The sequence below is a fragment of the Ambystoma mexicanum genome, chromosome 1p (assembly GCF_040938575.1).
Source record: "Ambystoma mexicanum isolate Mex_15411 chromosome 1p, UKY_AmexF1_1, whole genome shotgun sequence".
Taxonomy (NCBI): Eukaryota; Metazoa; Chordata; class Amphibia; order Caudata; family Ambystomatidae; genus Ambystoma; species Ambystoma mexicanum.
Window position 1 is genome coordinate 129,444,969 of NC_090921.1, and position 25,935 is coordinate 129,470,903.

General features: G+C 47.9%; 1 protein-coding gene across 3 annotated transcripts in view; it reads right to left on the bottom strand.

The window, feature by feature from the left end:
• The window catches only part of LOC138567068 (polyamine-transporting ATPase 13A3-like), a 656,189-nt gene that overhangs the window by 420,822 nt on the left and 209,432 nt on the right, over positions 1-25,935 (bottom strand). For all 3 annotated transcript variants that reach the window (XM_069644931.1, XM_069644921.1, XM_069644914.1), the window contains one exon: positions 12,231-12,365. In XM_069644931.1, coding sequence (XP_069501032.1) covers positions 12,231-12,365 — 135 coding nt within the window. The remainder of the gene's footprint in view (positions 1-12,230; positions 12,366-25,935) is intronic.

The window sequence follows — 25,935 nt, forward strand, 5'->3', positions numbered from 1 at the left end:
GCAAGTGCAAGATTCAGACTGACGTCCCCTCTTCGGATGGTGGATACCAACTAGAGGCCCCCAAATCTTAAGAGTTTGGAGACGTGCACTCTTAATTGTTAAGGCTCACTAGTTCGAGGGTGGCACTGTGGATGGTTTCCCTATGTTTAGCCTTGCAGTAGATTTAGTTATCCCGGCAGACTTCCAGCGCCCTTCTACAGCCTCTTGCGAGTCAGATTTGTTTTGGCTCCAGATCCTCTCCTGATATACAAACTTGAAAGCAAGCAGGGAGGGTGTTTGGAGAGGGATGGATGGAGGTTGCCATCAGGGGCGGCTGGGGGACACACTCAAGCCAGCTCCGGTGCAGCCATAAAGTCACACCACAAGGCTCCTTGCCTAGCCCAAAGTAGCTCCACGAACCTTCTGGCATCTAGAGAGAGGCTGACATGAAGATGTCCATCTATGCTCATTTCCATTACCTGGCCAGGAGGAAAAAGCAAAAACAGTGAAGACAAGGTTTAAACACTGAAATGTGTAGTGTACAAAAGGCTGCCTCAAGTTAATAAATAAAGAGAAGTGGTGCAAAGCAGTGAAACCAATTAGTGCAAAGGAAAAGGTCTCACTAACACCTTCTTGTTTGGGCTTCATCAAGTATGGGAAAAAATGGCCATGCAGTCAAATGAGCAGGGTCAACTGGTTCCCTTGCAATACTCTACCTACGAGAGGTATTCGAGCTATACCATTATCTTAAACGGAGGATGGGACAGTGCCACCCTGCACTGGTAGACTGAAAGACCAGAGCCCCCAAACGGAATGAGCTATGCAAGGGAGCGAGGTTCAAAGAGCCCCAACTTCCAAAATAGTCAGCAGATATTCTGGGATTCCCACTAACGCAGATGGGAAAGCTGAAAAAGAACGTTCTTCTTTTCTAACACTGCGCTTAGACTCTCTGTTGAGTGCAGTTTTATATCCGGAAAAATAATGTTTGTCAAATTAAAGTGGTTTTGATATCGAGAGTCTATATGGGTCTCTCCCTGGCATCCCCCACATTCCTGACGGAAGAAAGTCCTGGAGATTACATTTCCCTTCCCAGTACGACACTATTGGGGGGAAGCTGGTCCAGCTTTTGTAGGCACTCTTGCTGAAGTCTGAGCCCCACTGTAAGCAGGCTCCACAGGGACTCCCAGGTATCAGGGGACAGGAGGGTGGGCTTGGAGGTGCGCTACTAAGCCTCCCAAGTCAACAACCACCCCAATCCCCCATTCTTGGCTTGATAGCAAGTCACTGCTAACTTGTGCATGGGGGTCTATAGCTAGCACTAGAGATGGCCGTCTTCTACCCCTGGTGGTCCACCACATGCTCATTCCTACTCCCAGACAACGGCTGGACTGGTGGTGTTGTACCCTCCGGCCATCTACATTTCTATGCCTCCAAGGGACCCCACACAGGTGCCCCACAGTGTTCCCTGGTTTCCTGTGTAGTCTCTCCTCAAGCTATCATTACTGGCTCTTTGCCACTTCTATCCCTATCCCCTCACCCCTTCACCACCTCTGACCTCTTCCTCCCTCCATGATGTTCACCACTTCTTCCTTCTGCTCCTCCACTCGGTCACCTCCACTTGCAGCTCCCGCTTCTCCCATCTGCCAACATCTCACCTTCATTTGCCCGCGTTATTAGTTCTCCAACTCCTTCCGCGGAAGCATAAAGTGTGAGTTAAGGATTGGAAAGTGGCTAATCGTTTCACCCCCACCCCAGCTTTGCTCGTCTCTGTGACCAAAGCTATATTAGGCGGGCCGGCCATCTTATTTTCAGCATCTCTGTTCACGTTTGTACCCTACATGTACAGCTAGAGCAGCGTGAGCATCTTTGGGGCCATTATGTGAAAGCTGTGATGCGAAGTCTGTAAGAGGTTGGTAACGCTGCAGGTCCAAGGCTCCGCGAGACCAGATTGCACACTTGAAAAGGTCCAGCATGAAAGTGGCTGTGGTAACAATGCGACATCCCTGCACTGTGGAAGACACCAGTGGCTGTGGGAGGAGGAAGGGAATCCTCCCCATACCTCATGACGTAGTGGGTGGTAGGGCTGGGCCACCTGAGCCACCCCCATGCCGGCATGTAGGGCCAGGCAGGGGACATCATCACAACCAACAGCAACCCAGTCTCCTATATGGGCTTGGGTACCCTCCTTTCCGAGGATGAACTCTCGAGAACGATCATGGGAACTTTATAAGCGGAGCCCTCAAACCATCCAAATTACAGGGAACCTGGTAATAAAGCGATTGCACCATTGCCCTTGCTTTATATTAAAATGTGGAGACATTTCAGAAAACAAAAATGTAGGATTGCCATCCCTCAGAATACACAGCATGTATCCCCAGCAGAGGGAGCGCTCAGTTCCCCTCATGCTACAAGCAACAGGGAATGCCACCTGTTGCAACATGTGGTTTTCAGGTCATTAACATTCCAGAAGAGATTATGGACTTTAGAGGCTTTTCTCGGAGGATGTTCAAGTAACCTTTCAAGTTCCATACAAGGTTTCACTTTCTGCTATGGAAACAAGCAGAGAAAAGGTCGGATAACTTTGCTCTGTAGGAAGTACCAGTGCTCCAGTTAACATTTTGAAGTGGGAGTAGCTTACGCCCCATTTTCTAAAGTTGGGGTGCATAATGATGTTTAGATCGTAAAAAAGGAAGTCTCATTCCTATTGCGAGTCTTATAAGCAAGTCAAACTAAGCTTAAGATTAAAACAAAACTGTTTTTTGTAATAGATTTTTCCCCTAGTTATTCATGCTCATTAAAATATCAATTTTTACAATCCGGCAGTAATAGTGCCAGGGGGAAGAAATGACTAAGTACTACTGGCCCAAACGTATCCATGGAGCGATGTGGATGAAAGCAGGGGGACAGGCATCTTTTTTGCTGGGAATATTTACTCTCCCTATTTGTCTTTTTTGGGAGTATCTGCCTATTTTTATGGAGTAAATGTGGCTGATGCACCCCTTATCTGTAGGGCTGGGAAATCCAACTAAGAATGAGCGCTGGGATATGGCTCGACTGAGCATAAAGGCAGAGGCGTAGGCACTGTTAGGCAGAATCCTGTGCAGCACCCTTAGGGACCACTACACAAGATTAAGACTATAGGTGGTAGTACAATTTCACCTTTGGTCAAGCCTGTAATACACAGAAAAAGTGGTAGCAGTGGCTGAGCAGCCAGACTTAACTCAAGAGCAAACGAGCAGTAGTAGAGATTACACAAAGCACTACAATTACTGTGACTCAAGCAAACACTGACTGAAGGTTTCTGGTTAAAAAGTAAAAGTGCATTTATTTTTAGACCATCTGTTCACAAAACACTTCACTTCTATTAAATTAAAACCACACTCCAAATATACTACACACAACCGATTCCCCTTGTGCAGAACAATTTAAAGTAAGTACCTTTGGATTTGACAGACCGGTGTGCTGAAACAAAGACATTACCGGGGGTTGTTACGTGATCACTTTTTGACAGTAATGACAGTTCAGTCTTACGAAAGAAAAGCGTACCCGTGAGAAGAACAAGTTACTTCTTACCTGGTAACATTCTTTCGACGGGATGTTCCTCCGACGTATTCCTCATCTTTGATAATACGTTTCCAGCTTGCTGGCCTCGGAAATTTTTTCTGTAGAGGGCGCTGCGCGTCGACGTCCGCCGAGTCGATGTCCCTCGACGGCCACCGTATCGGCGCAGACGTCACCATGCCCATAAATAGCCACGCACTGCGTCCGTTGCTCAGTTCCGTTTTGTAGCATAAGAAAAAGACATGCCTGAATCGGTTAGTAACCTTGAAGGAGCGAAAGCTGCAACCACAAGGGAAGTTATCACTGCAGGGATGGATGGGAGGGGCGATAAGGAATACGTCGGAGGAACATCCCGTCGAAAGAACGTTACCAGGTAAGAAGTAACTTGTTCTTCGAAGGGATTGTGTCCTCCGACGTATTCCTTATCTTTATAGACTCCCATAGCAGTGGTATGTAATTGGAGGAGGGAGTGATAGTGTTATGTATCCCTTTAGGGATGGACCGAATGTAATACGGCCTTGCCAAATCTGGTCTCTTGAGCAGTGGAGGAATCCAGATTGTAAAATTTTGTGAATGTATGTGCGGACGATCATGTGGCAGCCGCACATATGTCCCGGACCGGTACCCCTCTCTGGAGAGCCGAAGAGGCTGCGATACTCCTGGTTGAATGAGCCCTGAGATTTTGGGGTGGCTCTTTCCCTGCTAGTCTATAACATTCCAGGATGGCCAAAATAATCCACCTGGAGATGGTTTGTTTTGTTATGGGTAGTCCCAACTTGTGACCCGAGTATCCTACAAACAGTTGGTCTGCTTGCCTGATCCTAGCCATTCTGCTGATGTAAAAGCTGAGAGCTCGCCTAGGGTCCAGCCTGTGTAGCCTTTCCTCCTCTTTCGCCAGATGGGGAGGAGGGTAGAATGAAGGCAAGGTAATTTTCTGAGTAATATGGAAGTCAGAAACCACCTTTGGGAGGAAATTAGGCTTCACCTGTAGGACAACCTTGTCCTTGTGGAAGATTATATGTGGGGGTTTACAGGAGAGAGCTTGTAGCTCACTCACCCCTCCTAGCAGATGTTAGTGCTACCAATAGGACAGTTTTAAGCGTGAGAAATCTCAATGCGCAAGAGTGAAGAGGTTTGAATGGAGTGCCCATTAAGAAGTTCAAAACTATATTTAAGTCCCATAATGGAACCTGGAATGGTTTTGGAGGGTAAAAATTAGTTAGACCCTTGAGAAATTGTACTACTAGAGGAATTTTGAAATACGATGGTTCCTCCGCAGTGCGCTTGAAGATAGAAAGTGCTGCGAGATAGCCTTTTACAGTGCCCACTTGAAGGCCTGAGTTAGCCAAGGAGAGTAGAAACGATAACACCGTTGGTGTAGCGCATGAAAAAGGGTTGATATTCTCTACCCTACACCAGCTGCAAAACGTGTTCCAACGGCAGCAGTATAAAGACTTTGTTGCTGGTCTTCTGGCCGAAAGCAACACCTCCATGACGTCATCAGGGAGATCCCAATCCTTGTACCTCAACCTTTCAGAAGCCAAACGTGAAGGTTGAGGGTTCTGGTGTCTGGATGGAGAACCTGACCTCCCTTCTGTGAGAGACGATTCTCTTTGAGTGGAAGACGGATTGGAGGGCAAATGGACATATCTAGAAGGTCCGGGTACCACGTTCTCCTGGCCCAATCCGGGGCAATTAGGATCATGGTTTTCCGGAATCTTCTCAACCTCCTGATCATTTGAGGAATAACAGGGACTGGTGGGAACGCGTAAAGGAGTGGAAACTCCCAGTCCACTACGAACGCATCTCCTAGAGCTTCCCTCGGGGGAAATTCCCTTGAACAGAACAGATCGCACTTCCTGTTGGTGCTTGTGGCGAACAGCTCCACCTGAGGGGTTCCCCAAAGGGCGAAGATCTCTTGAAGGACTTCCTGAGCTAGCTCCCACTCGTGGGAGACTGCTCTGCCTGCTCAGAGCGTCCGCTGTCAAATTCTTCTCTCCGGCTAGGTGGACTGCCGATAGAGCGATTCCTTCCCGAATTGCCCAAAACCAGAGCTGCATTGCCTCTCTGCACAGTGGCAGTGATCCTACGCCTCCTCTTTTGTAGAGGTAGTGCATGGCCACCGTGTTGTCTGTCATTATCAGGACATTTCTCCCCTGTACTGATGGCAGGAAAGCTTTCAGCGCTAGTCTGATCGCTCTCAGCTCTAATAGGTTGATGTGTAGTCTGGACTCCGATGGAGACCAACGTCCGCTGATGGTCAAGTCGTTGGCATGGGCTCCCCACCCTGTGAGCGAGGCGTCCGACTACTGTTATCTCCGGCCATGGTTGCCAAAACAGTTCTCCTTTCAAGATGTTCTCTGGATAGGCCCACCATTGAAGGTCGCGGGCTACCTTGTCCGGAATCTGAAGGAGATCTGTCATTCTCCCTGAGAATTGTGACCACTGACTTCCCAGTGCCCACTGAAGAGATCTCATTCTCAGGCGAGCCTCTGGCACAAGGAAGATGCAGGATGCCATGAGGCCTAACAACCTCAAAAAGTCGCAGGCTGGGAGACGTTGGGCATTTTGAAACTTGGTGACCATCTGTAGAATATCTTGGGCCTTCACCTCTGGTGGTGAGGCTTTGCCCAGGGAAGTGTCCAGGACCGCTCCAATGAACTGGAGTCTCTGAGATGGTATCATCTGTGACTTCTTTAAATTGAGGGAGAAGCCCGGTCTGTGAAGGAAGAGGCAGACATAATCTAGCTAGGTCTGGGCCTGTTCCGAAGATACGGCCCTGATCAGCCAATCGTCCAGGTAGGGATAGTCGTGGATCCCTTCTCTCAGACTCGCCGCCACTACCGACATCAGCTTGGTGAAGACCCTCGGGCGGAGGTCAGCCCAAATGGCAGAACTCGAAATTGATTATGAGGGTGGCCAATTGCGAACCTCAGGTATTTCCTGTGCTTGAGATGGATTGGCACATGGAAATAAGCATCCTGAAGGTCCAGAGATACCAGCCAGTCCTGGAGCTGGAGGGCCTGAAGGATCTGAGAGACAGTTACCATCTTGAACTGGTCCTTCCTGAGGAACTTGTTCAATTCTCGTAAGTCTAGGATGGGTCTCAGTCCTCCGTCCTGCTTTGGTATGAGAAAGTAGGGGGAATACCAGCCCTTGTTCTTGTCCGCTACAGGTACCGGTTCTATGGCACCTTTCTCTAGCAGGTCCATAATTTCCTGCAAGAGGAGCGGATCTGGAACTTTTAGGGAGCTGTTCCCCGGTGGATGACTCTGAGGGATGTGTAGAAAGGGAAGGCAGTAACCTTGGGCAACTGTCTCCAACGCCCAAGCATCTGACGTTATAGCCTGCCATTCCGTCAGATGGTGAGTTAACCTGCCCCCTACAGGTGTCTTGTGTGTGAAGGCCTCAGAGTGGTTTGGGGGCAGCTGATGCAGATGCCGAGGGTAAAGAGGCACCTGCTGCTGCGGTCTTAGTACTCTTGACCCGTCCACCTCGGGTGGATCTCCTTTGGCCTCTTTGAGCCGGCTGTCCTCTGCCTTTCCCGAATGCAGAATAATAGCGAAAGGACTTTCCTCTCCCAGAGGTTCCTGGGGGGCGAAAAGGAGTTTGGCGGATAGCAGCTCCTAAGGATTTTGCTGCTGCTTTAGAAGTCTAACTTTTCCAGACTGTCATCAGCCTTTTTCCCGAATAATGAAGAGCCGTCAAAGAGCATATTCAAAAGTCTGGCCTGTACATCAGGGGCAAAGCCAGACTTTCGCAACCACGCATGCCTGCGGATTTTTGTACTTGCCGCCATGGCCCTGCTGATACTGTCAGCGGTATCGATGCCCGTTTGAAGTGATTCGCACATGGCATCTTTGCCATCTTTAATGATGTTAAGGAAGGCTTCCTTTTCCTCTCCTTCAGGTATGTAGTCAGCCGCTGATGAAGCATACTCCCATAGCGTGTGACGGAACCTGGCGAGCGTACAGGTGGCGTTGATGGACTTCAACGCCATACTACAGGCAGAGAAGACTTTGCCATAGAGTCGTACCTCTTGTCATCCCTATCCTGTGGGACAGTAGGGTAAGCAGTCAGACTGCTGGATGAAGTTGCCGCTTGAACCACCAGGCTCTCTGGGGTCGGGTGTTTTGACAGGTATTCAGGGTCAGCAGCCACTACCCTATACTTTGTCGACAATCTTTTATTGACTGCTGGGATAACTTCGGGAGTTTCCCAATTAGATGCAATTTTTCTTTGTAGGGCTGCATGGAAGGGGACCACCGGGTCCTCCTGTGGGCCTTTGTCCAATATATCTGTTAGATCATCCTGTTGGAAAACAGGTGAAGGCACAGACCAACCCATAAACTCAATTATTCTAGCCATCAGGGTTCTATATGGTGTTTCGGCATGCTCCCCTGGGTCTGGCTTTACAAATTCCACTTCTGGGGAAGTGTCCAGTCCACTTGCCTCATCAAGTGACTGCTGTAGATCCTTCAGCCTTCTTTCTTCAGAGGTGAAATCCTCTGCAGTAGGCAGTGTGGTTCTCTGTAAACCAAATGGTTCCTGGTCAGAATCTTCCCCTTCTTCATAAATTGAAGACAGACCAGGGTATTCTGACCTCTGAAATGTAGTAAAGCCCATCTCTAGGGCCGAAGGAGCCAAACTTGTCGTTATTGGGCGAGAAAATGTCGATGTCGTAGACGCCGATGTAACAGGCTTCGAAGGCGCCGAAAACGGCGTTGAAAAAACTGGAAGGGGTCTCGAAGAACTCGAGAGGATCGGGATCCTACTCGAGGGCATCGACGACGGTCTCGGCGTCGTGCCGGAGGCCCTTGAAATCAACGTTGGCTGTGGAGCCTTGGTCCCCTCTTTCATCAGCGTCGACGATGGCATCGAGTCGATCGACCGATGCTTCGAGGAACCCTTCGACAACGGCGTCGATCCGTGCGTCGAAGGAATCTTCGACAACGGCGTCGAAGGAACCCTCGACGCCGGCGAAGACGGTGCCTTCTTACCCGATGGCTCATGGCGCTCTCGGGTGGAATGCTTCGCCGGGTGCCGCGACTCGTGGCGTTTTGATTTTTTGGGTTTTTCACCCGGGGTATCACCCTCTGCTGTCTTTGAGGGGGTCGAGGCCGCGTTCTCGAAGACGCTTAACATTTCTTTCTGAATTCCTCCCACTCAGCTTGAGAACTGTGTTTGGTGGGACAGGAGACTCTTTCTGGGGACACAGAAGAGGACGAGGAATGGGACCTTCGATGTCTCTTTTTTGCATGTCTAGATCTCGACGAATGGTGGGAGCTGCTTCGAGATCTAGAGTGGGAATGTTTTCGACGGCTAGGAGACGAATGCCTCGACTCAGCCGACGAAACATTCGAGGAGGATTTGGCTGACTTACCTCTCTCGAGCTTCCCCTTTCGCTCCTTCAGGGCTTTCGCCGTCATGGACATGCAGTCCTCATACTCCGAACAATGGTGCTCGGACCCCAAGCACCATAAACAGACCCTGTGTGGATACGTTATTGACATTTTTTTACCGCAGTCTCGACATTTCTTGAAGCCGGATCGCGGCGTCATCGGTTCTGATGAAGAAGCCATCGAGAACGATAAGGAATATTTGAGTCGAAATAGATAGTAAACCTGACTGAACTGAGCAACGACGTTCCGAGGCCCCACAAAGCGCGGAAAAACGGAACTGAACAACGGACGCAGCGCGTGGCTATTTATGGGCATGGTGACGTAGGCGCCGATACGGTGGCCGTCGAGGGACATCGACTCGGCGGACGTCGACGCGCAGTGCCTTCTACAGAAAAAATTTCCGAGGCCAGCAAGCTGGAAACGTATTATCAAAGATAAGGAATACGTTGGAGGACACAATCCCTTCGAAGAAATGTTACCGTAGTCAAACACTTCGCACATGAATTAACACAAGAAAATTGGGGATAAAAATCATAGGCAATACTTTTGTCAAGGCAGATAGAATCAAAAGACACTTTCTAAAACGTAGATAAAAGTCAATAGGCCTGCGCCAGTGTCAAGTGGAACAGGGCCCTGTTGTCGAGGATCACAAGGTTGGAACAGTTCACGATTCGAGATTGCCAGGAGTACTTAGATATTGTCAAACGGGAAGCAAAAGTTATAAGATGGAAGGAAGACAAGGGCAAGCCTTGGGTGAGGAGAAAGGGTTCACCCCAATTCCTCAAAGCTGGACACAGTACCTTATTTGTAGGAAGAAAAGCTGGTGCTACGGCATTTGTTCCTGCAGACTCACTGTTCCTGGAGCTTCATTCGTGGGGACAAGGAGGACGTCTGGAGCGATCTGCACTACCCAGGGATGAGGCCAGCAGCAGCGAAGCAACGGTGAATAAAAAGGTGCGCTCCTTTAAAACAGGAGAGGCTCTTCAGATGGCTATCCACACCACTACAGCTGTGTGCAGCGATTTCGACCAAGAAGAGGATCCTCTGACTGTGGAAGGTGAGCTGGTTGATCCCACCAGGCTCAAGGGAAGACGACTCCGGACTGGATCTTCTCTTGTCGTTGAAGGGTAGGTAGCTCAGGACTGCAGCAGGGCTTCACCGGGACTCGGGAGTTGCAGCAGCTGTCTTCTTCCCTGCTTCTCTTCGGTTCTTTGCAGTTCCAGTGGCGACTCCGACTTCCAGCCCAAGAGTCCTGCCTTTTATGCCAAAATCCCCCATTCACACAGCCTGGCTGTCAATCACTCAGCAGGGGGGTTGCCTGGCCCGGAAAACCACCTCAGCCAATCAATACAAAGTGCGACTCGGGTCTCTAAGGAGTCACTGAAGGGGGTGACTAAACCCCTCCCTCACATTCAGCCCACCTAGACGCCAAAGGAGGGCTTCTGGACAGAAGCCCGCCAAAGGTCGGCGAACAAAGGAGGCAAACCTGGTTTGCCGCGCAAAGTTATACACAAGAAGGACTTTAACAAAAAGAAATGGTGAAAAAACCCAACCAGAGCCAAAATAAAAAGTATTTGGTCAAATAAGTTTGAGGCTAATACAATAGCCTAAAACTGCACCACGTTTATATAGTATAATCGCAGTAGAAAAGTTAGGGTAGATACCACTGCCACCAGCCAAGTTTTAGTGTTAAGATAGCAAAATAAAGCTCAGCGAGGCACAGACAAAAAGCGGTAGGATTTAACTCTGTCCAATACTCCATGTAATATGGGGTGTATTGGGTCTGCAGTTTAAATGACTACAAAAAGTAAATGGCAACTTTACCTGTTTCTGGGGGACACTAGTCAGTCCCAGAAAAATTGAGTCAGTGGGAAGTCTCAAAGACAGCCCTGTGTCACTGCACTGAAGGTGCTGTGTAACACACACAAAAAGTGGGGCTCATGGAGTGGTGTAGCTCCAGAGGCCAGGATCACACAAACAGTAGAAATACACATGGCAAAACACATGTAAGAGTGGGAAAAGGCTCACACTCTTACCAGGTGGAAAACAAACCCCAGAAATCCAGCAAAGCTGCTGAGGGACTCACTAGGTGAGGGAACTTAGCCATAAATTAGAATTCTCCATAACAGGCAATTGCTCTTGTATGGGTTCCTCATAAAAGGTGTTCTTGTTCTCTGGAAAGCCACTACATTTTAATCAGTAATTAAGTGAAAGCAAGAATCTAGCCAACCTTCAGAGAAAGAACAGGAGACAGGGCAGCCCCTCGAAGGGTAGAATCTGTCCTGGCCACCTCAAACAGATACATTCTGTGGAAAAAGTAATTAGGCAATAAGTAAATCATCAGGTAGGCCACACGTACCATTACTCTGAATTTGTGACTGGACAAGTTAAAAAATAAAAAGGCTTCTCCTGCACCTCAATGTAATCTTCAAGGATCCTGGAGTGCATTGGTGCATTCTCAAAAGCGGACATTTGAGACCATGATCTTGAGAGCACCGGGAAGAGCCATGGCTCTGTATGCAATGCATCACTGCCCTTCAGCTCTACTAAAACTGCATCAGAAACTAATTTCAGACTGGTACAGCAAGGGCTCAAGTTATGCAGAGCGGCAAGGATTTTGCAAGTCAGGCTGCCAAAGCACAACAGGGAATGACATCTCTTTAAGTTCATTTGAGGACATGATCAGAGGCTGGAATCCAATTCCTTCACGTCAATGTGTCATTGGAAGGACTCCAGGTAAAATGCGCTTTACCCAGAAGGGAGGGAGGAAAGGGGAAGGGCGGCTTGAGGTTCTGCTTTGCTGAGAATACAAAATGAGCACGCATCATTTTACTCAAAATACAATTCACCATTCTTCAACTTATCAAAACGCAGCAACTCTTCAAGGTTATTTTGCACAAATGATGGTACAGAGGAGAACACACACTTGGAGGTACAGATCGCAAGGTCGATTCACCACAGATTGCAAGCCTCCAAACTTTTCTGACATAGTCAATATTGTTTTTAAAACCAATTTAAATAACTAAGTTGGAAATACGAAACACCCTGGGCACGTCTACACCATCGACTACAGAAACCTACTCCTAATACATTCTCCATCCATCGCCGAAAATCCGAGTTGACAGCAGATGGCTAGTAAAGGGAGATAATGGAGGAGAGGCCAAACCGCATACACATAGGCTTCTATGCCCGCTCCACTTCCATCCAACAGAATAATGTGTTTAAGGGGACCGACTGCCAAGTACTAACCCTACAGAGAAAGCAGCTGAGACCCAGACAGCCTCTTACCTTTCTGACCGTGTAGAATGAGGTACAGATGGAAACCATGGACATGAACAAGATGGCCGCCGCATACAAGTAATAGTCATCCAAGCACCACAGGACCATGCTGAAAACTTGGAAGATATAGAACGGATTCAAAACCTAGGAGGAAAGAGCATAGAATCAAACCTCAGACAAAAGTTCAAAATCGACACATAGCAGGAAGCAGGAATAAGGAGTCATTACATCAGGGGAGAGAGGGCGGGATATAGCATACAATCCATACACAAGGGAGACCACAGCAAACAGTAATTTGCTTTATTTGGAGTTTTGCAGTGATGTTGCTGCAAGTCTCCACATTAAAATGGGTAAATAGAGTCGGGGTGCCGTCTGCACGATTCCGGGCCAGTTTAATTAATACAATTACTTCAGACCGTTCCTAACTTCAATCACATACCAATCACTATAAAAATGTAACTTAGAACAGCAAGCACACTGTTGTCTGAACTAAAGCTAGCACTAGAGAATTTCAGCTTTATACGCTAAGCAGACCCCCCCTTGTAGTGTTTCAGTGTCCGGTTAGGCTCAAACACTGAACAGGACTCCTCAAAAGCCAATCAAACTACATTTCTCTCCCTGAACACCCAAGTAACCTAATCTATCAATCTACGTTCACATTCAAGGCCCCACAGGTACACTGCTAGCACTACCATCAACACCTCAAAGCAACTTGTAGATTGCTGCACCGCCTGTAACATCTTTATTACATAACTACCTCCCATCGCCCCCCATCCCTGATAACCTCAGACCAGTGGTTGTATGTGGGAGTGAGGGGTCGTTTGGGCCCCCTTCACACATTAAGCACAAAATGGACCACTTGCTCGCGCATTAGTGGAGGACGCCTCCATTGCCCGTATGCTAACATTAGCATATGTGGGGCTATTGCGGGAGACACTTGGCTTCCATTTTGTGTGCCCCCGACTCCATCTTTGGACTAGGCCTCACTTCGATAATATGAAAAGGCTTCTCTCCCCTCTGCAGCGCCGCGCACAACGCGCTCATGGCGCCCCATCTTTTCTCACCCCGTCTGAAAGCTTCAGAGACCCCTTTCTCACGGATGCACCGGGGATAATTTAAACAAATACACTATCATCTGACTCTTCCTCTGTGATCACTGTCTTGTGTGTGAACCGGCCCGAACCATGCCTTGTAGCTCATCCATCTCCACAAACCCGCCCGTGCCCTCTTAGCCCCGCTGTTTGAAAATTACTGCCAATGTAACCCTGTGCCCTCCTAAGGTATTCTCTTGATGTACCAGAAGTGTGACCCTGCTGTGCAACCCACCCCAGCGTGCCCCCCTACTAAAACCAGACCTTTGTCACTGTATATTGCACCCTAGAACTAACAAATGTTAGTGTGCCACATAATTGCTTTAATGAGCACAGGCCCGCCCCATGACCAAGGTTATCACGCCAACCAAGACCCCTAAGCCCGGTACCCCATATAAGTCCTAATGAATGCTATAATTATGTGCATGCGATTTATAGGTTTGTAAAGATTTACTCAAAGGTATACTAATGATCAGGAGAGTGTGACCCGTCACATATAGCCAAGAGGCCGACAAGGAGAAGCTAAGTGAGTGTGCATATGTACACAGGGGCAAACACAGAAGAACCTGTGTGAGCTGAAGAGCCTAGGGTTCCTGGTTCAGTGACCTGTAACGGGTGAACCGTGTGGTCCGACAACTGCACCCAGACCTGAGAACCCATGGAACAAGGGTGGAAGTCAGGAGAGTTCCTCTTCCATTTAAACGGCAGACCTGTAAGACTAATACGACCAGACACATCAGATCACCAAGGAGGAGAGGGACAGGGAGAAAGAGTTAGAAGAAGAGATAGATGAGGTATGGAGCGATCTAGATGAATACGAAGATTGGGCAGCAGCGGCGGGGTCTCCACTACCATTTCGATTTGACCAAGAGGGAAGCCTCTAAAAGTGGCAAGGGAGGTTGAGGCAAGGAGTAGGAAACATGTTGGTAAGTAAAAGAAAGAAGGAAACGGTAAGTAAAAAAGGAGGTAAGGCCAAACTACAGATGCCTCTGATACATAAGGGAGCAGGGAGACCATACTACATACCATGGGGACAAAAAAACCCTGTTGAAACTGCTCCCTCCACTTTCGGGTGGGGAGTGGAAGTCGATAAACTCATTAGAGAAGAACACAGCAGGGGTACCATTAGCCATAGGGGGATGTAAAAGGTTTACTGGTGTCCGCCGTCGGTGACCAAGCAGACTGAGTGTGGGTGAAGGCTGGCTTTCCGGGGGTAACAATGAACTGTGACCACCATGATGGGTTGTCATTCAACAACGTAAGGGCACAAGTGTGGGATGCATTGCGGAGAACATTTCCAGATACTCCAGATTTACATTTAGTGATGCAATGCACTATGGGAGAGGAGGAAGAGGCTACACAATTCATCCTTCAGGTGCAAGACCTGTGGAGATCTGAAACGGGCATTCGGTGGGACAAATCCACCGCCCTGTTCTACTTTATAATTAAAAAAGGGCTCCCGAAGGAGGTACAGAAGGTCTTTGATAAAATAGCTGGGATAGAAGCCAAGGGCTGGCCAGAGATTCAGAGCATAATAGTACACCATTGTAGGAGGATCAAAAAAAGAAAAAGATAGCACAGAGAAGGTTGGCAGATGAAGCAAAGTTAGTGCAGAATAAATTAGTGAAGGTCGCGGCAATGAATTCAGCAACCTCCACTGAAAGGCAGGGGGAAGGGGAGTAGGGGGTCAGGGAATACACCAGCGAGGATGGCAGCAGCTTGGTCCGCAAATGGACAGGAGCAATGGGAAGGAGAGGAGCAGTACGAAGGTCCCCAATGCCAGGGCAGACCGCAAGAGGACGAGGTGGGTACAGGGGACAGAGAGGAGGATTTGGCGGAATGGCAAATAGAGGATTTGGGGGACAAGGAATAAGGGAAGGGCCCCCAAGGATCATGTTGGAATTGCGGGAGGTGGGGACATTTTTCGAGAGAGTGCAGAATGCGACCAATGGGATATTACCAAGGACAACCTCCCATGGGAAACGAACAGCAGTATGGCCGCCCACATCCAGGCAGTCCCTTGGGTTGCCAATGGGTGGGCGTGGGCAGAATGAACAATGCTATAATGAACCGCAACAGAGAGCGCAGCAAATACAACTGAGACAGCAACCACAGCAGCGAGGAATGCAACAAGTAGCACGGCAGAACACACTGGGAAACGCAAGCACTCACATTTTTGCAACAGCTGCAAATGGCGCGCCAGCACCTTTTTTTGCAGTGCAGCAGTAGTGGGGGACAATGTTTTCTCTGTTCCAGGAACAGAGACATATGCAGATTATGACAGCCCACAGGAAGCACTTGCGTGTCCAGTCCTATCAACTACCCTATATGCAGAAGAGGAACCACTGGTGGGGGCGCAGATAGGCAACAAACAGTTCATCTATATGGTAGACTCAGGAGCTGAAAAATCGTGCCTCATGGAAAGCCGGTTCCCGCTCTCGGGGTTCTCTGGGGCTATTTTAAAAGTTCCAGAGACAAAAGATCGACAGAACGGTGGGGGATGGGGGAAGATGGTGTGAGCACCGCTACTACATCATGAAGACTCGCCAATAAATTTGTTGAGATGGGACCTCCTGAGCAAATTGAATATGACCATCTCCTTAACAGAACGAGGGATAGTATGATCCACTCTGGGGGGTGTGTACAGTAAGATCAATGTTGATAAGTACTATGACGAATGAAATTGCAATAAGAGAGGTGCCCATGGACATGTTCATTTATGGAATACGGGTGCTTGCTAAAGGGGTGACTGAGATAACACGCAAGGATTGGAAAGTGCCTTCTGATTTTGTCTTCCGCCCGATTGTAAATTCAGATGTTGTACCTGGCACGATATGGTCTATTAATTTGGAAGGGGTACAGGTTTCAAGCAAACGTATTGCGGTAATAGGACTGGACACACATGGGTGCGCATGGAGACCAGTGCTGTGCATAGACCCGGAAACATAGCTTTGCGTGATTTAACTGATGAGGAATTGTTCACTGACAATGATACTGATGGGGAAATAATAATGGAAATAAGTGTACCGTGTGACATAATGATCCAGCACCGAGAAATAGACAACCCTCTCATGGCTAGTGTTAGTGTGCCACCCACTATATTCGAGGAAGATATGGAAAAGGTGCTGCCAGAATTATGGACTACAGGCCCACATGACATAGGGCTATTACAGAGGTCACGCCCATAAAAATAAAATTGATGCCAGGTGCAATACCGCCTAGAGTAAAACAGTACCCATTATCAAGAGGAGGGAATAAAAAACAAACGCATTATTAGAACAAGGTATATAGTGCCATCAATTTCTCCTTTTAATACTGCGATTTATCTGATCAAAAAAAAGCAATGGGCGGGGCTGGGAGGATGATACAGGACCTAGGCCTGCTTAATGAGGTCATACAGAAATAATTCCCTATAGTGCCAAATCCCGCATCCATTTTATGTAGCATACCTGAATATGCTACTTGTTTCACAGTAGTGGATTTGAAGAACGCCTTCTTCTCAGTGCCACTTGACCAGAGTTGTCGTCATCTCACAGCATTCACATTGGGGGGGGCAACAGATAGGAGCATTGTAGATTACCACAAGGTTACTGTGAGAGCCTTTAATAGAATATTGCATGAAGAACTTGGTAATGTGGACGTAGAGAGCACAATAATCCAGTACGTGGATGACCTGCTCATCTGCAGTAAAAGTGAAGAGTAATACAGGACTGATTCGATATCATTGCTAAATTTACTAGCCACAAAAGGATACAAGGTGGACAAAGGTAAGCTGCAATATTGCTTAGCCGAGGTACTCTTAGGGAAAGTGATTTCGAAAGATGGCAAAAGAATCATACCAGAAAGGACAGCAGCAATATGCCACTTGATAATACCAAAGACAGTTAAAGAAATGCAGAAGTTTCTCAGAATTTGCAATTACTGCCGTGCATGGATACTTGAGTATGCAGCATACATGCGCCCACTATTTGTTACGCTCACCTGATATCCCCAGGGGCGTCTGGAAGGCTCTGAGATCTGGAACCCTGGATGCGTAGTTGCACAGTGCTGAATAATGAATCCTAGTTATTTCTTGGGCAGGGGCGCTTGACGTTTGTTGGCAAGCTGGCCGAGATGCTTCACTGGTGCAGTACGCCTTCCTTGGGCCCAGGCCTGCTGTGACCCCAAATCTGCTGGTAGGCAGGTAGGTTTGTTAATTGTAAGTCTTTGTTCTGTTTATGGTGGGAATTCGTTAATGTCTTTATCTCCTTCTTTTCAGGTGCAAAGGTCTTGATGTTGGCGTGCCGGATGGAGAGGCACGTTTCTAGGTAAGCGCAAAGCGCAGCGCCTTTATTGTCTTTTAAAGCTAACCTGTTTTTTCTTCTTCTCCTCACAGGCAGGTGTGGTGCTGCGAGTGGATGAGAGCGCGATGAAAAACAGGCCCCCGAAATCCGTTAAGGCAAGTACAGCATTGTGCAGTTGTTTAATATTGAAAGCGAACCTGAATATGTCTCTTTTCCTTTGCAGATGTTGCAGTGGTGCTCCGGATGGAAGCGTGGCGTAGTGCCATGGAATTCAGGTAAGACTGATGGACTTTGATGTTTTGGAAGCGCGCGTTCTAATATTGTTTTTCCCTTTCTCGTTATTGCAGGTCGCAATGTTCGAACATCAGCTGTGGTAGCGGTTCCTCGGAAGTCCTTAAGCTAGTACTCACAGGTGAGTGAGGTTTCTTCTTCTCTCGGTTTCCACAGATTGCAGCCCAGTTGAGATGCTGAGTGCTGGATGGTGTTTTCTCAGGTAAAAACGGAATAATCTTGTTCTTGTAGGATTATAGGAAGATGCTGAAGACCAGGCGCTGGACACGGTGAGCGTCACACTGCTGGTTGCAGAATAACACGAAGCGCGTTCTGGCCACAAGAAATGATGACCCAATATTTCAAATTAAAAGACCTCATCGCGCATGCACCAGTTTTAGCGAACCCGGACTATGACCGGGAGTTCTACTTATTTTCACGTTGCAATGGCATATTAATGACCACAGTTCTAAAACAAAAGACATCATTAGGCCACAAGCCATTGGCCTACTACAGCAGCACACTAGACTCGGTAATCCAGGGCCACTTTACGTGCGAACAAGCTCTCACAGCAGCGGCCTTCGCTATAGAAGAAAGCGACATCATCATGATGGGTTGTTCGGTGACACTATGCGGAGCACTCACTGTTTGCCATTTTAGAAAGGTCCAAATCCACCCTCACCACACAAAGGGCAACAGCATAAAAGATCATAATATCGAGTCCAAACGTTCATGTGGTGAGATGTAAGACGGTGAACCCAGCCATATTCATTACTGAGCCATGCACGGTAGAAGATGTGCAGGCACATGATTGCGCCACATATGAAGGAGAAGAGGACATTCCAAAAGCAAGTGAAAATGCACTCGAGGAGGAGGAAATATATTTTATGGACAGGTCAGCATCAATAGACAGTGAGACAGGTGAAAAACATGTCGAGGCGGCAGTGGTAAGAATGGAACAAGAAGGGTATGAAGTTATCGTACAGAAACGCCTCCCCTCACATTAGTCAGCGCAGGCAGCAGAACTAATAGCGCTAATTGAAGCTCTACATACAGCTAGAGGATGTGCTGTGACAATATTTTCGGACTCAGCATATGCGACAACAACGGTGCACTCAGGGTTGTCACAATGGCGAAGAAGAGGGTTTAGAAGGACGGATGGTACGCCAGTATAACATGCAGCACTATTCAATGATCTAACAGAAGCACTAGCGGAACCATCAGTGGTAGCATTGGTGAAGTGCCAAGCACATACCAATAACACTGACGCGATCTCGCTGGGGAACACAGCAGCGGACGCTGCCACGAAAGAAGCAGCATACTTTAATGTCCCACAACTTTTAGAGTGTATTGTAAAAGCAACCAGTTAAGAAATACAAGAAGAAGGATACAGCCGCACACCAATTGTACAAATAATTTGCAAAAACGTGCACCATTAGAGGAACATGAATTATGGGGAAAAAGAGGATGCAAACAATCACCAACAGATTTGATATGGTGACAAGAACTGACAGGGAAGGTGGTGAGGCCAGTAGAATTGTTAGAGATAGCATTACAACAACTACACTTCCCAACACATGTAACTAAACAACACATTGCAGCAGAGATTCAGGAAGAGTGGTTTGTCCCGAATTTGCAGGAGCATTTGTCCAAATTTACAATAGAATGCACTACATGCCCAAACATACAGCTCAGGGATGACTCTTAGAACACTGCGAGGAACACTACCGCGTCCACTGTGGCCTTTTAGAGAGCTCCACATTGATTATGTAGACATGGGAGAGAGATGTAATGGAGCAAGGTACCTCATTGTAATAGTTTGCCCATTCTCATGGTGGGCCACGCCCACACTCAGATGCAAAGTGTGCAGCAAAGTTTTTGGTGAGAGAGGTTTCCATGAGATGGGGCATATGCGATGTAATAAGGTCAAACCATGGGACCCATTTTGTAAATGATCTTTTCAAGGAAGTGACGATGTTGTTAGGTTTAAAGCACAAATTATGTTTGATTTATCACCCGCAGGCAAACGGAGTGGTAGAGAAGATCAACGGCCTGCTCAAAAGCAAATTGTCCAAGTGGTGTAATACACTTAAAAAGAAGTGGGTATATTGCTTGCCTCTAGCACTGTTCCAACTCAGAACACAGTCAAGTAAAGACCACCATTTGAGCCTGCACGAAATAGTGACGGACGGCGCATTCATACGCCACTCTCACCAGTAAGGAGAACATCAGATGCTCACAGAGCTGCCACAAGCTGGGGGATGAGTTTAAGGAGTACATTACCCAACTGACACGCACAGTGCGTAGCATAGCAAGACAAATAGCACCATTTAACCAGAACAGTGAGACAGATACAACACCACCAGCACAGGACAGCCCAACAGGCCAGTTAATGCCAGGAGAAAACATGTATGTGCAAAGTTTCATGCAGAGATGGAACTCCCTGCGGTTTCACGGTCCCTATGAGGTTATCTATTGCACACCCACTGCAGTGAAGGTCAAGGGGTTGAAATATTGGGTATATCTCTCAGATGTGAGAAGAGCACACGATAGCACAACGGTCATGATCTCTGCTTCCAAAAGGTCAGGGTTTTCCCAACTCCCTTGGAAGCAGATCCATAACCCAGGTTCCGAGTGCCAACCAGTCCCAATTGGGACCTTTTGGACCCAGTCCTGGCGCCAGTGGCCCCAGGCTCATAAATATGCCCAGTCCCAGCGCTGGAAGCGCCGGGCTCATAATGCTTGGGTGGACTTACCTGCAGCAGACCATGCTGCTTACTTGCCTGCCAGTTGAGCCTCTGATCCTCTTCTGTTTGGAACTACTTTTCCTGTTGGGTGGGGCTGGAGCCACTCCCTAGATTCAGAACACTGGAACTCTTCTGGAAGGCAGGAACTCTTTTCTTACCAGGAACTCTTTTCTTACTTTGGCGTGGCTGTGGAAGGAGACACCTAAGCACTACAGGAGGCTATTTAAACCACACCCGGTGGATGAATCTTGCTTTGCGTTATTCTGCACCCTCTGCAGCAGAACGCTCATCGTGTCTTCTGCATCCGGTCCTGGGCCTAAGGAAAAAGGCTTACCATCCTGAATCCAGTCTTCAGCAACACCTATAAAGACAAGAAAGAACAGGTTAGCATTCCGGCATCTGAAAGGCAAAGGCTTACCTAATCTTCGTGCGCTCCGGAGGTCTTCACACTGCATTCAGGCATCTGAAAGACAAAAGCTTACCAACTCTTTGCACGCTCCGGAGGCCGTCTGCGCTGCATCCCGCATCTGAAAGACAAAACAAGGTGCGTTTAAAGACATTGGGGAACTTTAATACTCACGTGCCATTACTCCTTTCCACATCTAACCCAGTGGGTATCCCGGCACCCTGCAGCCGCTCCGAGCTTGTACCTGCAAAATAAAAAGACAGTTAGAGCGCATCGTGAAGCTGGCAACAAGCGCTTACTTACGTGCTTCCAGGCGCTTCTATCCATCACACGGGCTCCATCTTCAACTCACTTCAGCCCGTCATCCGCCATCGCCGGAACCCTGCAAAACAAGAGACATCATTATTAAAGACTTTAAAGACATTTGAGTTACTCGAAACTTACCGTTCGTGCAGTAAACGACGGACAGCAGTCCTCTGAAGTCAAGAGGCCTGCGCTACCTATCCAGTGAAGAAACTGGTTACAGCACCCTGCCCCGAGGCAGATGGAGAGCTCGGCATTCACTTACCTAAGACATCTTACTCTGCACGTCAGGCATACAGGGCACAGAGGTCCAGCCCAAAGAGCCAACCGGGTGCTGCACATCACCTTTGAAGATACGGTAGTCGCCCCGTCAAGACCGGCGCCTCTGCGAGAATCAGGTGAGCGTTATAGAGCGCAAAGCCTACCGCAAAACTCTCGCCCAGGTGCTATGGAAACCTCGGATACTGACCACCTAGCCCGGTTACTTGGGGAACTAAGGGCAGAAGTGCATGCAGCTCGTCAGGAAACGAACGCTCTAAGAAGGGAACTAATTATTTCCAAGGAGAGAACAGATGATCTTGCTAGACAATTGCTACAGTCACAAGCCGGACAGACCCCGCTACCCGCATCAGGGGCAAATCTTCCTTCAACATCCTCTATGAATCCAGTGCAGATCAACCTACCTGGGGATGTACCTCTGGCTCCGCCCGAACGATTTTCTGGTGACCCAAAGAGGTTTGCGATATTTATCAATCAGTGCCGGTTGCACTTCTTATGCCGGCCAGCAGCCTTTCCAACTGATCAAGCTAAAGTAGCTTTTGTACTTTCGTACCTTAGTGGCAATGCGGCAGACTGGTCGATCCCTCTAGTTAATCAAGATGATCCGGTTCTCCATGATTTTCAAGCCTTTCAGCTTAGTATGGAAAAACTGTTCGCAAGACATGCACAGGGGCAGGCCTTGGACAATGAGCTTCTTTCGTTGCGACAGGGTAATCAAGACCTTTTGGCTTATATTGCATCTTTCAATAGACTAATAGTGGAAACTCAATGGCCTGAGGACAAAAGGATTACGCTGTTTTATAGAGGTCTACGTGGAGAGCTCAAAGACGTTTTAGCCCAAGTAGTGAATCCCCCACAAGACTGTTCGGATTATATAGACTTGGTCGTTCAAATAGATCACAGACTGCAGAACAGGAAGGCCGATCGTTCCAAGTTTGATGCTCGAGTATTTTCCAAACCGCCAACTCCTTCCAAAGGAGTAGACTCCGGGGAACCCATGCAAATAGGGGGTCTGAAAGGTCCTCTAACACAAAGGGAGCGGGAAAGGAGAAAACAGTTGCAATTATGCCTATATTGCGGAAGCTCAGGGCACTTTCTTCGAGACTGTCCGGTGAAACCTGCCAAGAAGGCAGTAGGAGCTGCAGTTACCACAGTTACAAACTCTGAGCAGGGAAACGACCTCGCCCGACAAGAATAGAGGTCCTCTTGCCGAGCGTGAAAACCAGTTCCGTGACCTCGCATTTCGTGATACCTATGGTCCTCATTAGCCCTGATAATCCGGATCGATTACATGCAATTGAAGCTTACGTCGACAGCGGTGCCATCGGCAATTATGTGGATCATGAAATGGTTTTGAGGATGAATCTAACTCTTTGTCCCAAGGCTGTAAAGGACCTCATTACTACGGTGGATGGTACGGAGATAGCCTCTGGGCCAGTAACGCATACCACTCAAGAGGTGACGCTAGTAAGTCAAGATGGACACCATGAGAAGATCGTGTTCGATGTGATCAAGGCCCCTCAGTTCCAGATTATTCTAGGAATACCTTGGTTAGAGAAACACAATCCTCTGATCGATTGGCGAGCAAGAACGGTCCAGTTTCCAGAATGTGTCTCTACTTGTCACCCTCCACGTGGTGTTGCACTGGCAGCAATTTCTTCAGAGACTCCCCAGTTACCTCCCGAATACCTAGAATACCAAGATGTTTTCCGGAAGGAGCAGGCTAACTCTCTACCTCCTCATAGGTCTTATGACTGCCAGATAGACCTGATACCTGGATCTACTCCTCCTTGTAGTAGAATTTATGCCCTCACCGAGCCTGAGAACCTTCACCTTCGACAATACCTGGATCAATACCTGGCAAATGGGTTTATTCGTCCTTCCAAGTCCCCTGCCTCTTCAGCTTTGTTCTTCGTTCCAAAAAAGGAAGGAGACCTTAGAACTTGTATCGATTATCGCTCCCTGAACCAGATCACCGTTAAGAATAGATATCCGTTACCTTTGATCCCTGAACTCCTGGACCAAGTCAGAAAAGCATGCATATATACAAAGCTGGATCTTAGAGGAGCTTACCACTTGGTACGAGTAAAAGAGGGCGATGAATGGAAGACGGCCTTCCGCACCAAGTATGGGCTATTTGAATATCAGGTCATGCCCTTCGGACTTTGCAATGCCCCGGCCGCCTTTCAATATTTTATGAACGATGTCCTCAGAGAGCTCATAGATGTGTGTGTTGTTGTTTACATCGACGACATTCTCGTTTATTCTTCATCGGAATCTGAACATCGGAAACACGTGAAAATGGTCCTCGAAAGATTGCGTCAACACAAACTTTTCGCTAAGTTGGAAAAATGTGTTTTCAACGTGACTGAAGTCGAATTCTTGGGATTCATATTATTACCTGGCGGAGTGCGTATGGATTCAAAGAAGGTCGATGCAGTTCTCAAATGGCCATCACCATCCTCCGTAAAAGGTGTGCAAAGCATGTTAGGCTTCGCTAACTTTTACCGCAGGTTTATCCCCGAGTTCTCTCGAATAGTCCAGCCCATCACTGCCTTGTTAAAGAAAAACAAACGTTTTGAATGGTCTACCGAGGCGGAACAAGCTTTCCAGGATTTGAAGACTAAATTTATCTCTGCACCAATCTTAAAACACCCTCGCCCCGAACTCCCCTACATCGTGGAAACTGATGCTTCAAGCCTTGCCATGGGGGCAGTTCTATCACAAAAGGACCCGGTAACCAATCAGTTGCATCCCGTGGCATTTTGGTCCCGCAAATTCTCGCCTCCTGAAGTCAATTACACGATTACTGACAAGGAACTTCTGGCTATCAAGTCTGCCTTTAAGGCTTGGCGGCATTATCTGCTGGGGGCCCGACACACCGTTACTGTGATTACAGATCACCGAAACCTGCAATATTTGAAAACCGCAAAAGCCCAATCCTCTAGACAACTCCGTTGGGCATTATTCTTTGCCGAGTTTGACTTCATAATTACCTATCGACCTGGTACAAAGAACGGTAAAGCCGATGCCCTTTCTCGGATGGGAGTGGAAGAACACTTGATCAACCCTAAACCTGTACCAATCATTCCCGAACAAAGAATTCTGGGTGTAATCGCCACAGAATCCATAGAGGAAGTTAAGTATAAAGCCAGGCAACTTGTAACTCCAGCAGACATACAGAATTGGCATCTGCAGGGAAAGGACTTTGCAGTAAAGGACAACTTATTGTATTTCCAAGAACGATTATACCTACCCAGCACAGATTTACAGAAAAAAGTAATCTCTTGTTATCACGACTCTTTAATGGAAGGTCATCCCGGTATAGCCAAGACCTCAGAAAAGATCAAGCGCTACTTCTGGTGGCCGTCTTGGAAAAAAGATATCAGAGACTTTATAATGTCCTGTGGAGTATGCGCCCAAAACAAGAGTCAAAAGGAAAGAACAGCAGGCCTCTTACGCCCTATTGACATCCCACCTCGCCCTTGGCATACGCTTTCTATGGACTTCATCACCGATCTACCTCCATGCTCCGGATACAATACGATTCTAGTAATCGTGGACTTATTCTCCAAGATGGCGCATTTCATTCCGCTCAAAGGCTTGCCAACAGCAGCAACTCTGGCCCGAGAATTTCTCGAAAACATCGTCCGACTGCACGGTTTTCCTTCGGTTCTAATTTCGGATCGAGGTAGTCAATTTATTTCTCATTTTTGGCGAAGTTGCTGTCGGTCGGCTCAAATTGATGTGAGACTATCGACCAGTCACCACCCTCAGACCGACGGACAAACCGAGAGGACCAATCAAACTCTGGAACAGTATTTACGCTGCATGCTGCAACAAACCGAAAAAACTTGGAAAGATATCCTTTGGATAGCCGAGTATGCCTACAATAACTCTGTCCATTCGGGAACTGGGAAAACCCCGTTTTTTCTTTTGTACGGCAGTCACCCTCGAACCTCGGAGTTGGATCCCCTCCAAGATCTTGAAACACCAGCAGTAGACTACCTGCATTCTACAATCACCCAAGCCTTTAAGGAAGCTGTTTCTCACCTTCAAAGGGCTAAAGAACAATACAAGAAAGGAGCAGATCAACATCGGAAGGAAGCCCCTCACTATCAAGTAGGGGATCAAGTCTGGTTATCCACCAAATATCTATCTCTAAAAGGGCCACGCACATTCAACCCAAGATACCTTGGTCCCTATTCCATCACTACCATAGTAAACCCAGTAGCGGTCAAGTTGGACTTGCCCCCGCACATGAAGATACATCCGGTCTTCCACGTCTCTCTATTAAAACCCGTGCAACCTCAAACCCGACTAACCAAATCTCCA